The sequence below is a fragment of the Ranitomeya imitator genome, chromosome 5 (genome assembly GCF_032444005.1).
Source record: "Ranitomeya imitator isolate aRanImi1 chromosome 5, aRanImi1.pri, whole genome shotgun sequence".
Lineage (NCBI taxonomy): Eukaryota > Metazoa > Chordata > Amphibia > Anura > Dendrobatidae > Ranitomeya > Ranitomeya imitator.
In genome coordinates, this window is record NC_091286.1 from 80683793 (window position 1) to 80701379 (window position 17587).

A 17587-nucleotide genomic window follows, 5' to 3' on the forward strand; every position below is an offset into this window, starting at 1 on the left:
GCCACTCTATAATCCAGGCTGGGAAGCCTTTGTCTTCTTTCAGGATTTACTATCCTACCTGGAGGGCATACTTTCGTTGATGCGAGCCCAACCGCTTTTCTCCTATGTCCTTTTCCCCTGCCTTCCATTTGGTTTTCCTTCAGGCAGGACTGGATTCGGGCTTCGCTCTCAGTTCCCTAAAGGGCCAGGTTCCTGCGCTCTTCTTCCCTTTAAGAAGGCGTTATCTTCTCAGCCACGGGTTACGACCTTCCTTCAAGGAGTAGCCCACACTGTCCCTCCGTACAGGGCCTCTGTGGATTCATGGGATTTAAAGGTTGTGTTGCTTGTTCTTAGGGGTTCCCCCTTTGAGCCTCTCAGGGAGTTTTCCCTGTCAGTTCTATCTCGGAAGGTGGCTTTTCTCAGGTGCATCTCTTCGATCCGCCGTGTTTTCGAGTTGGCGGCCATTTCTTGCCGACCTCCTTTCTTGATTTTCCACCAGGACAAGGTGGTCCCAGGCCTCCGCCTTCCTTCCTTTCTTGAGGTGGTTTTCATCTTTCCACCTCAACGAGAACATCGTTCTACCTTTCCTTTGTCCAGCTCCAACTCATCCTCTGGAGTGATCGTTGAACAGGCTGGGCCTCGTCAGGGCAGTGAGGATCTCCCTGGCTAGCACAGCCGCTTTCCGAAAGATGGATTCTCTTTTCGCCATCCCTGATGGCGTGCGTAGAGGCCATTGCTCGCTCTATCAGAACGGCAACTTTGGAAGCTTACCGGGTCAAGAACAAGAGTGCCCTCTCCTGAGATAAGGCTCACTCTACCCGGGCAGTCGGCGCTTCCAGTGCGGTACGTCACGGGGCTTTTGCCGACGGCTTTGCAAAGCGGCAACCTGGTCTTCCATCCACACGTTTCGCCGAACTACGGCGGACTCCAGCCTGGGCAGAAGGATCCTGCAGGCGGCAGTGGTGAGTCCTCGGACCTGATGGAAGTCTGTTTTTCCCACCCCAGGGACTGCTTTGGGACGTCCCATGGTTCCTGTGTCCCCCAATGAAAGGCGATAGAGAAAACAGGATTTTTGGTTGCTTACCGTAAAATCTGTTTCTTGGAGCCTTCATTGGGGGACACAGCACCCTCCCAAGTTGATCAGCTCTGTTTACTGTTTACGTTTGAGTTCTTTGAACACTCTTTGAGTGTTTGAAACTGTTAATCTGTGGAGCGCCGTGGAATTTGTTGGCGCTATATAGATAAAGTTTATTATTCTTATTATATTATTCTTTCTCTTTTACATGTTGCTTCTCCTACTGCTTTCTCACTAACTGAATATCCTACGGTAGGGTGTACACTGCAGAGGAGGAGCTAACTTTTTTTTATTTGCATAGTGTCAGCCTCCTAGTGGCAGCAGCATACACCCATGGTTCCTGTGTCCCCCAATGAAGGCTCCGAGAAACAGATTTTACGGTAAGCAACCAAAAATCCTGTTATCCTGTGTATAGGGAACCCCTATAATAGGAACAAGTTGCCACCTATGGATAACAGTGGGGCTGTGCCTGGGGAATTGCCTGAATAGGTAGTTTAAAAATACTCTTTTTACATAGCTGAATGTTTCTTTTACTTGTATGTAACTAATTTTCCATTTTTATTTGCTAGTAAATTTGGCTTCAGGGGACAGGATCACTTTTCTGGACACTCCAGGACACGCAGCGTTTTCAGCCATGCGGGAGAGAGGCGCTCACGTGACTGATATTGTTATACTGGTGGTGGCAGCAGACGATGGAGTGATGAAGCAAACCATCGAGTCCATCCAACATGCCAAGAATGCCAGAGGTGAATCAGTATAACTTGTATGACTAATTCCCATGCCATAATATAAAGTTGTGAAGATTCAGCCTCTTACCTCGGTTTCTTAAGCTCTGGCTGGAGAATGTCATATTTATCTCCATTCCGCTCTTGTTACCTGTAAGCAACAGCAATTCTCAATATCAACCAGCTGCTGAATAAGCAAATGCGATCTAGAGTGTATGGACAACAATACAAGACTCAGGATCACAACTTCATATCATCCCTTGTAAAATCCTTGTAACGTAGGAAAGACCATGACCCTCCTTAGTTGCAATGAAGAAAGGTACATTTATTGATGTGTCGGAGTGTCTTGTTCAGGGGTACCACAAGGTGTAAATGCTAGTGTCTCCGCTGCAGGCAATGATTGGCTGCATCAGTCACATGAATGATGTCCAGCACTTGACCAGCTGCACGCACAGCAGGGACCACCAAAGCGAAAAATTAGCTATAGTTATTTCTATTATGTAATCACATTGTCTGGTGTTTCATGCATTCATTTACTAAAATCACAGAAAACCCCTGAAAGTAGAATGGATGGCGCCTCTCTAATGAAAGCCTACAAAAATCAGGATGGTTCAGTTTGCAACAGGGACACCTTTTACTCTGATCTTATTTATATGTAATTACATAACTTCTTTCTATCCATGAACTTTTAAAAGACCCAATGGACATTGATAACATAAAGGAGATTTAGAAATCAGTATAGGAAAGACTTGTTAAGTTCCAGTTGTAAAATAATAAAAAATTTCCCTCCCCAAATTAGTATTAAAAAGCGCTTGGTGCTTTTCTTATTAAAAAGACGTTGGGGCTTATAATCAAAGGGAACCTGTCTATATGGGCATGTAGATCATAGGAGGCTGCATGATGATACCTTGATATGTTGCCTGATATCTTTTTCAAGAGAATCCATGTTTTTTTTTAATATGTAAATGAGCTGTTCCAGGACTATGGACCAGACATTGATTTGCATGAGAATCTGTATTATTATACATGAAGGGAGAGTTACCAGTGTGAGACAAGTAACTAACACAGAACAGGAGAACTGATCTTTGTCGTCTTACAGACACATTTTTATATAGCTCTGCTGTATTGTGACCCTGTCTGCCTGTGAGCTGGAAGCTGAAGCTGAGAGGATCCTGCAGATGTCAGGTATAATCACACACAGCTCTGCAGTGAGATCAGGAGCAGAGAGCGGCCATTAGACATCACAATGGTAACTTCCCCTTCATGTAAAATAATCTCTGGAGGCAGATTCTCTGGGAGATCACTGGGCACAGCGATCTGGTGCGTCTACATTGGCATCACCACTGAGCCAAATGATAGGCTGCAGGAGTCACGTGATGCTGACATGATATCATCACTGCAGCCATGTCAACAAAGACTGGAGGCAGCAGTGTAGAGCTGGTGCTAAAGCAACAGTGGATAAGTACAGAAGCATTTGTTCTTTTATCCAGAAGAAGACAATGGAATAAAAAAATAAGCCAGACAACACTCACTTATGCTATGATCATTTTTAAGGCCTTATTCATTTTTTGACTTTTTTTTTTTTTTTTTCTTTCTTCACCTATACCACAGTCCCCATCATTCTGGCTATAAATAAATGTGACAAAGCGGATGCCGATCCAGAGAGGGTAAAAATGGAGCTCCTGTCTCATAATATAGTATGTGAAGATTTTGGGGGAGATGTCCAAGCCATTAACATTTCTGCATTAAAGGTAATGTCTGTACAAAACCTTACATATACGTATTAATCTATTTAAATAGTACGAGGCTTTATGTGTAGCTTCACTTATTTTACAACAAATGCAAGCATTATCTACCATATATATTTGAGTGGCCAAGGCCCCTAATTTTGCCACAAAAAACTGGGAAAACTTAATGACTCGAGTATAAGCCTAGGGTGGGAAATGCAGCAGCCAAAGGTAAATTTCAAAAATAAAAATAGATACCAATAAAATAAAAATTAATTGAGACATCAATAGGTTAAGTGTTTTTGAATATCCATATTGAATCAGGAGCCCCATATAATGCTCCATACAGTTTATGATGGGCCCCATAAGATGCTCCATACAAAAAATATGCCCCATATAATGCTGCATAAAGGTTAATAATGGCCCCATAAGATGCTCCATATTAAAATATGCTCCATAAAGTTCATGATGAGCCCCATAAAATGCTGCATACAAAATACACCCCATATAATGCTCCTTAACCACTTTCTGACATACTATCCCGTCGAAGTGGTATGGGCCCATATGACCACCGACTGGATAGTACGTCTAATGCGATCAGCCACGCTCATGGGGGGAGTGTGGCCGGTGTCAGCTGACATATGGGGTATCAGCGTACTCAGGACAAATTGGATAACAACTTTTGGGGTCCAATTTCTTCGGTTACCCTTGGGAAAATACAAAACTGGGGGCTAAAAAATAATTTGTGTGGGAAAAGAAAAAGATTTTTTATTTTCACGGCTCTGCTTTAAAAACTGTAGTGAAACACTTGGGGGTTCAAAGTTCTCACAACACATCTAGATATGTTCCTTGGGGGTTTAGTTTCCAATATGGGCTCACTTCTGGGGGTTTCTACAGTTCAGGTACATCAGGGGCTCTGCAAACGCAATGTGACGCCTGCCGACCATTCCATCTAAGTCTGCATTCCAAACAGTTTTCCTTCCCTTCCGAGCTCCGACGTGCGCCCTAACGGTTGTCCACCCCTCCCCCCCCCCCCCCCCCCACATATGGGGTATCAGTGTACTCAGGACAAATTGAACATCAAGTTTACAGAATAATATGCCCCATATAATGCTCCATAAAGGTTGATGGCCCCATGAGATGCTCCATAGAATAATATGCCCCATATGCTGCTGCAATAAAAAAAAAAAAAAAAATTACATACTCGCCTCTCGTCGCTGCACTATGGGGGCCAGGTGCCAGTGTCGCTGCTGGCTCAGGCCCCCGGAACTTGCGATATTCACCTGTCCCCGTTCCACCGCCGCGCGACGCTGTGTCTTTCGTCTCTGCAGTGACTGTTCAGGAATAGGGCGCACACTAACCACATCATCGCGCCTTCTGACCTGAACGTCACAGCCAAAGGACGCGGAAGACACAGCCCGGCGGTGAAACGGGGGCAGGTGAATATTGCATGGCTCACCCTCCCCCGTCATACTCACCCTCCTGGCGCGGTCTCTGCACTTCCCTGCTTCACCGTTGTCCCGGGGTAGCAACTCCTTCCAGTCACATGGTACCGCTCATTAAAGTAATGAATATGCGCTTCACGCCTATAGGAGTGGAGTCACGTCCTTATTCATTACTTTAATGAGCGGTACCAAGTGACCACTGAACACTGGAAGAGCTGCGGCGCCAGAGACAATTTGAGAAGCAGGGAAGTTCAGAGGCCATGCTTGGAGCAGGTGAGTATGATGTGACAGCCGCCGCACTCCCTCCCCTGCTGACCACTGGGACAATGACTCAAGTATAAGCCGAGAGGGGCAATTTCAGCCTAATAATGGGCTGAAAAATTCGCATATATGTGGTACTTCAATAGTATCTTACTAATTGGCCTTAAAGGATTCTAATCTTTAGACGTTATCACCTCTTTGTAGGATAGGAGATAACTTTTGTATTGTTGAGTGTCTGTATGACGGGACCTCCATGGATCCCTAGAACAGGGCTGTGTCTGAATTGACTAATGGTTGGGTAAATGCACCACCTTTTTATTCATTCTTTGATACTGCCAAGCCCTGGAACCTATGGCAGTCCCATAGAGAATGAGTGGAACGGTGGTGCATATGTCTGGCCACTGTTGTATTCAGACAAAGACTGTGCAGAGCCGCAATCTCGAGGTCAAATTAATAACTTCTATAGATCAGGATAATAATATTCATGTTAATTATATAGCACCAACATATTCCGCAGCGCTTTACAGTTTTGCATACATTATCATCACTGTCCCGGGTGGGGCCCACAATCTAAATTCCCTATTAGTATGTCTTTGGAATGTGGGAGGAAACTGGAGAACCTGGAGGAAACCCACGCAAACACGGGGAGAACATACAAACTCCTGGCAGATGTCGGCCGTGGTGGGATTTGAACCCAGGACTCCAGTTTCCAAGGCTGCAGTGCTAATCACTGAGCCACCGTGCTGCCCGATAACCCTTTAATGGTGTATTCCAGGATCAGACTTGTATTTACTTACAAACACACTCTCCTTCATACATTATGGTTATAATGTACTCACAGCACCTATTTGAGCCCCGTTCTACGTTCTGCCCAAGAATCACGAGCCAGGCATGCAGGCTGCCAGTGTGATCAGTACGATAAGTGATGACCTGCAGCCTACAGGACATTGTGTCCTGGTCACATATAAAACAGTACTGATGGTAGAAGTGCATTCTTGCTATCATGTACACGTTAAAGCCCTGCTGTGGATATAACGGTGCCATATAAGTGGGTAAAATGAAAATTGCCGTGGATACTATACATATAATTGATTTAAAAAAAAAAACGCCATTCTCAATAGTTTTAATGCGATTCATTATTTGCTTTCCCAGAATCATGGTAAAAATGAAAGAACCAGAACATTAGTGGATCCAACTTGTACATTTTTCTTTTTGCAGGGAGAAAACTTGCAGGCTCTGTCTGAAGCGGTAATCACCTTATCTGAGATGTTGGAGTTAAAGGCTGATCCCACGGGCTTGGTGGAAGGGACAGTTATTGAATGTCGCACCGACAAAGGGAAAGGGTATATATCGCCACTTATGACCATCACTGTCTGTATATGATATGTTTCCTGCGTCGGACTTGCTGTGTATATTATATACACACATATCCAAGAAGTATTGTTTCTCCTTGCGGAGATCGACATGCTAAGCATGCTGAGATGAGGAGACTTAAAGCCACAATGTTCCTCTGGGTAATATGCTAATTATGCAAATTGTCTCTTCAAAGAGGAAGAGAGCTAGAACTCTAGTGCCACCTATTGGAAGGTAGCAATCCTACAAGTCAATGTTGACCCTTTAACGAGCCTTATCACATGACTTGGGATAATAGCCAAACTAGAATCTCAATTTGCAGACACTGTGTTTTGGGGTACTGCCCCTCGTCAGTGCAAAGTGGAGATCTGGTTTGGCATGTGACAAGGCTCGTTAAAGGGTCAACATTGACTTGTAGGGTTGCTACCTCCCAATAGGTGGCACTAGAGTTCTAGCTCTCTTCCTCTTTGAAGAGACAATTTCCATAATTAGCATATACTCACATAACACACCTAACATACACACACACATATATATATATATAACACACATATACACACACACACACACACGTGCTGTGCATATAAAAAGGTTTTTTTTTATATTTTTTTTTAAGGTTTTGAATAACGTCTGGTCTAAAAAAAAAAAAATAGTTCATGTCACTTCTTTGAAGCAGCTCCTGCAAACTAGGAACTGTCAAATCAAAATGCTGCAAAAACACTTCAGGAAAAAACTCTTCAAAACTGTCCAAAAAAGTCTAATTTCCTAAAGCAATTTGTACTTGGGCAAACTCATTGAATGTGTCCATCTCATAAACCTCCTAGGCCTATGTCACATGCAGGACTTTTTCTTTTTTCTGCAGCCAAAGCTTTGTCTTGGCGGTCAAAACTCCTGTTTCTCCATCGCCACATTGGGGGACACAGGACCGTGGTTTTTCAACATTTTGTTATGCATTTTTGACAGGTTTTTTTCTGCAGTTTTTTTTGGGTGCAGATTATATGTGCTTTATCAACCGTACACGTATAATAAAATTAGTTTTATTCACCAGAATGCTGCAGATTTTTAAACCGTTTTCCATTTCAGTCGGGGGGAAAAAAGCGTGTGCTTGAGATTTGACATCTCCTAGCTTTCTCCTACGCCTCATTGGTGGACACAGGACCATGGGTGTTATGCTGCTGCCACTAGGAGGACACTAAGTAAACACAGAAAGAATAGCTCCTCCCATGCAGTATACACCCTCCTGCTGGCTCTCAGTGAACCAGTTCTTGCTTAGTGTCTGTAGGAGGCACTTGGGTTTGCTTTCAGACCCCACCGTTTTTATTTTAGCTTTTTACTTTTTATTCTATTTTTTCTTTAACGGAGCGAATGGGGGCGACTGATCCTTTCTAAGTTCCGATCTCCCCCGAACCATCAACAGGCAAGTACGTGGAGCGTCCCTCCCGTATCCTTTCCTGCAACGTTGGATGCCAGCCCTGAGCTCACCTTACGGGCGACGGTTCCTTCGCGTTCCGATCTCCTCCCTCCATAGCAGTCGACCACATGGAGTAGCCCTCCATCTACCTCTCCTGGAGCCAGGTGCATAGTCGGACATGATATATATGGCGTCCGTGCGGCCCCCTCTGCATCACCACTGATATAGCGGATTATGCATGGCGGCAGAAGCTCTTCACCCTCTCCCTGACTATGGTGACGGTGGATTGAGCACCGGCCCACCGCGTCTACTGTGAGAACACTGCGGGGGCCGAGGCGCTGGGGGGTCCTGGTCCCCGGGGTATGGGAGGTCCGCACCTTAAGCCTGTGTCCGTGGGTGGTCCATAGTGCGGCAACCCCACGAAGGAGTGCAGCTAATGTTGGCGCCAATAGCGGGCCGCTGCAGGCCGCAACCGCAGAGAAGTTAAAAAAAAAAAATTCCCTCAATACAGGCTGGAGTTTTGGCCACGCCCACCGGCAGTTAGCCCCACACACTTTTCCTGGCGCTTCTCGTTCCCTGTGATGAGCTCCCACTTCCTGGTCTCGGCGGCCATCTTGGCACACCCACAGCCCTGATGCTGCAGCACTGCTCCAGCGTTTCCTATCACAGCCTTCAGGACTAGCGTTTTTTCTCTGCCTACACTGCGGACCTGCCCTGGGGACTCGAGACACAGGACCTAGGTAAGCTCCAGAAGCATAGCTTTACCCTTCCCCTGCTAGTAAGCACTTTCCTCCAGGCTTTACTATATCTCAACCAAAGCCTCACAAAAAGTCTGGGAAAACCCACACTGTATTTTTCGCTGCATGTACCTCCTGTAAGGTATCATTACCCCGGGGTCACAATACTGCATTATGCACAGCTTGTGAACCGGTGACGGCTAAGGAACCTCCTGTTGCTGATACTGAACCCCGTGAGCCTAGTCCCCCTGAGTGGGCTACCTCCCTTTCCCGGTCTATGACATCCCTGGCAAAAGCATTAGACTCGTTCCGAGACCCTTCCTCTAACCAGGGCACTAATACGGACGACGCTTCCGATGGTCAGAACCCCTCGTACTCCAGGGGTCGTACCTTGCCAAGGAGCTCTCACTCTTCCAGGAAAAGGACTCATGCCATATCCCCAGACCATCAACCGTTTTCGGGTTCTGAGAGCTCCATTTCTCGCTCCCCTTCCATTGGGGCTAGTAGAGAACCTGTTTCAGAGGACGATTCTGACACGTCCCTAGATCAGGAATATCATCACAATAAGGAGACTCTCTAATTGAGTCAGTAAATAAGGCTTTGAGACTTGAGGAGGAACCTTTATCTAAAACGGATCATACTGTGTCCTTTAAGAGGAGCAAGCGGGCTCACAGAGTGTTCGCCAATCATCCTGAGTTTAAGCAAATTGTTGAATCTCACAGGATCCGTCCAGATAAACGATTCACAGGGCAGAAGCCCATGGAGTCCAAATATCCCTTTGCCCAGGATCTAAGAAAAGATTGGTCACAATCTCCCCCAATAGATCCTCCGGGATCGCGCCTGGCTACGAAATCTGTTTTATCCTCCTCGGAGGACGCCTCTATTAAAAATCCAACCGATCGTCAGATCGACAATATGGCTTGTTCAGCCTTTGAAGCCTCAGCAGCCGCACTCTTTCCATCTTTTGTCGCTACGTGGGTGGCTAAGGCTATGACCCACTGGGCTGAGGTCTTGTCTTCAGCAGTACTGGATACCAATCTTCCCCCTGAGATAGCAGACCTCACTACTCAGTTAGCTAGAGCTGGAGATTTTGTAGTGACCGCGTCCCTGGATGCCGCTGACTGCGCTTCTCAAGCAGCAGCCAATGCCATCACCATCCGGAGGTCCTTATGGCTCAGGGACTGGCATGCGGATTCTACTTCTAAAAAGTCATTGACTTCTCTCCCATATCAGAGCGGTCGCCTTTTTGGCGAAAAGCTCAACCAGTTAATTTCTGACACCACTGGAGGGAAGAGTAAATTTCTTCCTCAACAGAGACCCTCTCGGCCTTTTTGGAACCGGCAACTACAGGCTTGGTCCCGATTTTTTTCGTTACAACTCAAACTGGTCCTCTACTTCCACATCTCCCGGTTCTGGCCGGGCACAACGTGGAGACAGAGGTTCACAGACCTCTTTTAAGCCTTCCCCTTCATGGAGAGGCAGGCCAAGACAGCCGGGATCCAGAGGCGCCAGAACGGGCAGACCTATCTTGGTTTTGGCATAGTTCATCCTTGTTAACTATTAAGCTCCTACTGCTTTGTTACCGAACTGGTTCACTGAGAGCCAGCAGGAGGGTGTATACTGCAGGGGAGGAGCTATTCTTTCTGTGTTTACTTAGTGTCCTCCTAGTGGCAGCAGCATAACACCCCATGGTCCTGTGTCCCCCAATGATTGGCTCGGGGAAAAGGATTTTACGGTGAGTACACAAAAATCTCCTTTTTGCTGGTACCGTAAAAAGCAACATTTAATTTGCATAAAAAAGCTGCAAAAAATGTGCAAAACACTGCACATGAACATAGCCTAACTGTATCTAATATTCTGGACATCAGCTCTGTCCTGGAAGGAAAGAAGACCTCCCTGTGTCGTCCTAGTGGGGGTAGCTACCCTGTACATCAGTACCTGGCTCTCATGTTACAAGGCTTGATAAAGAGGCAGATAGTGACCTACAGGGCAGCTACCCTCGCTGCATTGCAAGGTGGCTGCCTTTCCTTCCAGGAGTGAACTGATTTTCATGTTTTTTCCAACGTCTATTCCCAATAAGACCCCACTCCCAGCTGGTGAATACCGTTTGTAGCATTCCTAAATTTTCTCTTTTTTTTTTTTTTTTTTTTACAGTCCGGTGACCACAGCTATTGTGCAGAGAGGAACCCTTAAAAAAGCAGCCATATTGGTGGCGGGAAAATCCTGGGCTAAAGTCCGGTTAATGCTAGATGAAAACAACACGACTCTGAGTGAAGTGCTACCGAGCATGCCTGTGGAAATAGTGGGCTGGAAAGAGCTACCGTCAGCTGGAGATGAGATCTTGGAAGTGGAGTCGGAGGTAACCAACAATTCGCCGTGTTCGCAGAGATCCATAGATATGGACAGAAGCCATAAAGGGATTGCTCAGTACTGTAGGATCAGTGGCGGTCCGACACTTTGCAGTCCCACCCATCAGCTGGAGTTAGCGGTCAGATATAAGCGATGTACAAGGCTGAACATTGCTGCTCCGCACATTTCTATGGCAGCTGCAGACTACTGCTGTTTAGCTCTTTCAATTGATTGGTTCATAGATTTCAACTCATGAGTGTCCGACCTTCACCAATCTCATATTGGTCACCTATGCTATGGATAGGTCCTCTGTTTAGGTATGGACAACCCCTTTAATGACATAATTATATCTAGATTTCCTTTCTAAACCGAATACCTGCACTGTTCAAGAGTGAACCTGACAGCAAGTGAGAAACTCTCCCGCAGCACCCCCACAGGAGAGACAACGCATTACACCGTCCCCATGGAAATCAGTTGTCTGGCCATAAATGGTCCTGTTGAGCAGTAGATGGTTTTTTGTAGACTGTCTGAACTATTAAATTTTCAAAGTCCTCATTAATTAGCCAATCAGATTAATCTGGTGTTTGAAAATTGTTTTTGACAAAACTGGAACCACATTAATATAAGCATTTTATTCCCAATAGTTTGACACCTTTTATTCAATGAATGAGATTTATGAAGGTGTGCAAAAGAAAAAAATGCCTTTGTTAGCTGCAGTTACCAATCACAGGACAGGTCTTATGTCTAAGGCTACGTTCACATTAGCGTTTCCCGACGCAGCGTCGGGAAACGCTGCGGCGACGCATGCGTCATGCGCCCCTATATTTAACATGGGGGACGCATGGACATGCGTTGTGCTGCGTTGTGCGACGCATGCGTTTTTTTTGCCGCAAGCGTCAGGCGCAGAAAACGCAACAAGTTGCATTTTTTTTGCGTCTAAATTTCGGCAAAAAAGGACGCATGCGTCGCAAAACGCAGCGTTTTTGCGTGCGTTTTGGTGTGTTTTTATGTGCGTTGCGTCGCCGACGCAGCGGCGCACAACGCAAATGTGAACGTAGCCTTACAGGGCACTTGATAAGTGAAATGTACTCTGATTGGATGCTTCTCGGGGGCTTCACTGGAGGACACAGGAAACCATGGGTGTACGCTGCTGCCACTGGGAGGCTGACACTAAGAATTACAACCTAAGAATAAAAGGCGGCTCCTGCTTAACAGGCTGCACCCCAAATCTACCCGATATCCTCCTCACTTGCATACAGGCATTATTAATTCATCATTTGCAATTAATTGAAGTCACTTTTTATTTTTTTATCTTATAGTATTTGATGGTTTTTGCAGCAAGTATTTCAAAATGTTACATACAGTTAATAAATGTGTTGCAAAATATAAAAAATTATATTTTTTAAATTTGTTTTTGCAACTTTTTAGCACTAGTGATGAGTGAAAGTGCTCATTACTCGAGTATGCATGCCCTGGGTGCTCAAGTGACAGCCACAAAACATGCGGAGCTTGTCCGAGCACCCTAGGCAAACTTGCACTTTTGCACTCCTCACTATTTAGCACTTAAAGTTGTAAATCCTTTAAAGCGTGACAGAAATGTGCCAAATAGAAAACTGCTATAGAAAACTTACTCCACCCAGGGACTAGAGTGAGATACACCAAAAAATTTGGTAAAAGTCGCATTTCAGGAATCTATCTAAAACATCTGGATAAGAAAAGTTGACGAGGAAAAGATTTAAAAAAGAAACACAACTTAAAAAGTAGCGCAAAATATGCAAAGAATAAGGCGCACATATTAAAACTACTAAAAAAGGAGCAAATGACTCCAGAAATGTGTAGAAATGGTGAAGATTTGTATAAATGTGGCCGCTTTGAAGTCTTGATTTTAATACTTTATATGGGAATCTTGTGTTTTGTGAATTACCAGCAACGAGCCAAAGAGGTCATACAGTGGAGAACGTACATAGAGGAACAGGAGAAAATGAAAAAGGATTTGGAAATGATTGAAGTCAGACAGAAGGAGCACCGAGAAGCTCACAGGAAGCACCTGGACACTTTTATTGGCATGACCTGGAAGCAGAAAAGTGCTGTGCTGTATCGGGCAAAGAAATCGCTCATGGGCAAGAGACCGGCAGAAAAGACAACACGAGACAGACCAGTAGTCCCCATAATAATAAAAGGTTAGTGCTCTGCAGCTCTCCCTCCATAGCCTATGAATCGGAATTACCTTTACACAGCATCAGGCCACATTTTAGGCAACCATCTCTCTTAACCCCTCTGTGACCTTGGACGTACTATCCCGTCGAGGTGCCCTGGGCCTATCTGACCCTTGACGGGATAGTACGTCCTGCCCTTTAATGCGATACCGCGACTTAAGTCGCGGTGATCGCATTAAAATTCCGACGCCATCTCACCTGGGGGGAGATGGCCTCGGCATCCAGGGCATTGTCGCCGCCCACCCGCCCTCTCGATCGCTGTGATTGGCTGTTCAATTCTGAACAGCCAATCACAGCCATTCTCATTGTTTCAGCCAATCGGAGCGGCTGAAACAATGAGGTCACAGGCTAGGATCGAGTACCGATGTACTCGATCCTAGGTCCGGTGCCTGGCAACGCCAGGCACCGGCAAGAACAGCCCGGATTGGCGCGATCGCCGATCGCATCGATCGCGCCAATCGCAGGGCACCGCGCGGTATTACCGCGCTGTGCCCTGCCGGAACCTGCGTGGATCGGTGCTCTAATAGCACCGATCCTAGGATAGGACACAGTGCAGGCCCAGCAGGGCCTGCAGGAGCCGATTGGCGCGATCGATGTCATCGTCGATCGCGCCAATCACAGGGCGCAGCGGCGATCACTCTGTGACCGCTCTGTGCCCTGCAGGTGACCTGGCTGTGACCTGCCTAGGATGGCGCGAACAGATCCGATCCTAGGCAGGTCACAGCCAGGTCACCAGGAAAGCTCTGATTGGTGGGATCGATGTTATGGTCGATCCCACCAATGACAGGTCACAGCAGCAGCATGACCGCTCTGTGACCTGTCTGTGTCACCTGCCTGACCTGTGTATGACCGCTCTGCAGGGTCCTCATTCTAGCTGAGGATTCCTACAGAGCGGTCATACTGCTGGATCTCCCTGCTGGATTTTGTGCCTGGATCTCCCTGCCGTGCTGGGTATTGTGGTGCCACAGCAGCCTGTAGCACCACAATCCCTGCTAAAGAAAGAAGACAACTAAACGTAAGTTTTATCCCTGATCCCTGCCCAATCCCCGTTCATCCACCCCAATCCCCGTTCATCCACCCCAATCCCCGTTCATCCACCCCAATCCCCCCTTCCCCCTCTTTTTACCCCCTCCACCCCCATTTGTGCCGCCTCCGTGCGCACATTTAGTAGCCGCCGAGCGTTGATTGGTGACGCAGTTCACCGATCAACGCTCGCGCTCGCTTTTTTTCCCTCGCCCCCGTTGCGCCAACTCCGTACACACATTCCGCAGCCGCCAAAGTTTGATAAGTGACGCAGTTCACTTATCAGAGTTTGTGCCTGCCGTTTTCCTTTTTTTTTTTTCACCCCCCTTTTGCGCCACCTGACTACAACCGTACGTTTTGATCACTGATCCCTGCCCAATCCCCACTTCCACCCCCATCTCCCTTCCCCCTCTTTTTACCCCCCTTTGCACCTCCTTCCGTGCGCCCATTTAACAGCCGCCGAACGTTGATTGGTGACGCAGTTCACCGATCAACGCTCGCGCTCGCTTTTTTTCCCTCACCCCCGTTGCGCCAACTCCGTACACACATTCCGCAGCCGCCAAAGTTTGATAAGTGACGCAGTTCACTTATCAGAGTTTGTGCCTGCCGTTTTCCTTTTTTTTTTTTCACCCCCCTTTTGCGCCACCTGACTACAACCGTACGTTTTGATCACTGATCCCTGCCCAATCCCCACTTCCACCCCCATCTCCCTTCCCCCTCTTTTTACCCCCCTTTGCACCTCCTTCCGTGCGCCCATTTAACAGCCGCCGAGCGTTGATTGGTGACGCAGTTCACCGATCAACTCTCGCGCTCGCTTTTTTCCCTTCAGCCTTTTTGCGCAACCTCCGTACACACATCCCGCAGCCGCCAAACTTTGATAAGTGACGCAGTTCTCTTATCAGAGTTTGTGCCTGCCTTTTTTTTTTTTTTTACAGGTTTTTCTTCTCCTTTTAGCATTTTCTTTTCAGATAAGTTTGCACAAATCACTATCCCCCCACACATACACATACAGTTATCAATAAAGTGCACCCAATCACCATATTCACACAAAAATGTCCCGCTCGTCCCGTTCGTCCCAACAGCGCTATTCATTGGAGGAGGCATATGCTTTCCTTGCCTCCGACACTGATAGCGAGGGAGAGGATCCCACTTTTCTTCACTTTTCTGATTCTTCATCCTCTTCCTCCTCCTCCTCCTCTTCCTCCTCCTCCTCCTCTTCCTCCTCGGGTCCTGCGGAACCACCACGCAGACGCCCCAGGACAGAAGATGAGGCAGCCCCCACCACTCCTGAACCAGCGCTCCCCACTGCGGAACCCACATGGACCTCGCCCCCCGAAAATTACGAGCCACTGATTCCTGATTTTGTGGCAGAATCAGGAATCAAGTTTGACACCACGGGCCTCACAGAAACAGACTTTTTCAAAGTCTTTTTCTCTGAGGATTTTATTAACCTCATGGTGGAGCAAACTAATTTGTATGCTCGTCAATTTTTGGAGCAAAACCCCGGTACATCATTTTCCAACTGGTCTCCTGTAGACGCAGTTGAAATGATGCAGTTTTGGGGCCTGGTCCTCCACATGGGGATCGTGAAGAAGCCAGAAATGCGGCAATATTGGAGTGTAGATGTTTTATATAACACTCCAGTATTCCGAATGGCCATGGTTCGGAGACGTTTTGAGGCCATCCATAAATTCCTGCATTATTCCGATAATGCACAGTGTCCCGCACGAGATGACCCCAACTTTGACCGTCTGTTCAAAGTTCGGCCGGTCATCGAACACTTCAACAAAAAGTTTTCTGAAGTGTACGTGCCCAAAAGGGACATCTGCGTGGATGAGTCCTTGGTCCATTTTAAGGGGCGGCTCGGATTCCGTCAATACCTGCCCAACAAAAGGGCCAGGTACGGAATCAAACTCTACAAGCTGTGTGAGAGTGCCTCAGGGTACATCCACAGGTTTAGAGTGTATGAAGGGAAGGACAGCAGGATTGAACCCCCTGAGTGTCCTCCTGTCCTGGGAGTGAGTGGGAAGATCGTGTGGGATTTGGTGCACCCACTGCTGGATAAAGGTTATCACCTCTATACTGATAACTTTTATACCAGCATCCCACTCTACAAATCCCTCTCTGCGCGAGGTACCGCAGCCTGCGGTACTGTGCGCAAAAATCAGAGAGGCCTCCCAAAGACGCTACTTCGGCAGATGCTCAGAAAAGGTGAGAGCAAGGCCCAATGTAGCGACCACCTGCTGGTGGTCAAGTACAAGGACAAGAGGGATGTCCTTCTCTTGACCACCATACATGGTGATGGCAGAGCCCTCAGCACTGTACGGGGTACCTCTACACAGGTCTGCAAACCGGACTGTGTACTGGGCTACAACAAAAGCATGGGGGGGGTTGATCTCTCTGATCAACTCCTCCAACCATACAGTGCTTTGAGAAAGGCCAAGGTGTGGTACAAAAAGTTGGCCGTCCACATCGTACAAATGGCAATGCTCAACGCTTTCCTGCTGTTACGATGTGCACGCCACACCGATACGTCGTACCTTCAGTTCCAGGAGGTAGTGGTTAAGGCCCTGATATTTGGTACTCCGGAAGGAGAGGGCCCCAGTACTTCCGGAACTGAAGGTGCTCGTATCGTACCAGGCCAGCATTTTCCGGGGGTGGTCCCGCCAACCGGCAGAAAAGGTAAGCCGCAAAAAAGGTGCCGAGTGTGTTACAAAAGGGGAATACGCAAGGACACCATTTATCAATGCGACACCTGCCCCGAAAAACCTGGCCTGTGTATGAAGGATTGCTTCAGATTGTACCACACCTCCATGCACTACTAATTTACTTTACAAGAAAGCGTACATTAGTTCCAAAAAGGGGGCACATCTAGATAAGTTCCTTGGGGGGGGTCTAGGTTCCAAAATGATGTCACTTGTGGGTTTTTTTTACTGTTTAGGCACATCAGGGGCTCTGCAAACGGAACATGACGACCGCAGACAATTTCTGCATTCCAAAACGTCACAACTTCCCTTTCGAGCCCCAACGTGTGCCTAAACAGTTTTTTCCCACATATGGCGTACCAGCGTAATCAGGACAATTTGGACAACAACTTTTGATGTCCAATTTCTCCTGTTACCTTTGGGAAAATTAAAAATTGGGGACTAAAATATCATTTTTGTGGGAAAAAATAGGATTTTTTATTTTCACGCCTGGGCATTATAAACTTTAGTGAAGCACGTGGGGGTTCAAATTTCTCACCACACAACTAGATAAGTTCCTTAGGGGGTACAGTTTCCAAAAT

General features: G+C 46.9%; 1 protein-coding gene across 4 annotated transcripts in view; it reads left to right on the top strand.

Moving 5' to 3' along the window:
• The window catches only part of MTIF2 (mitochondrial translational initiation factor 2), a 62596-nt gene that overhangs the window by 19534 nt on the left and 25475 nt on the right, over positions 1-17587 (top strand). For all 4 annotated transcript variants that reach the window (XR_011321915.1, XM_069768855.1, XM_069768856.1 and 1 more), the window contains exons 6-10: positions 1624-1800; positions 3391-3530; positions 6431-6555; positions 10868-11072; positions 12990-13242. Coding sequence is in view for 3 of the 4 variants with exons in the window: in XM_069768855.1 (XP_069624956.1) it covers positions 1624-1800; positions 3391-3530; positions 6431-6555; positions 10868-11072; positions 12990-13242 (900 nt within the window). In the remaining variant the exon portion in view is untranslated. The remainder of the gene's footprint in view (positions 1-1623; positions 1801-3390; positions 3531-6430; positions 6556-10867; positions 11073-12989; positions 13243-17587) is intronic.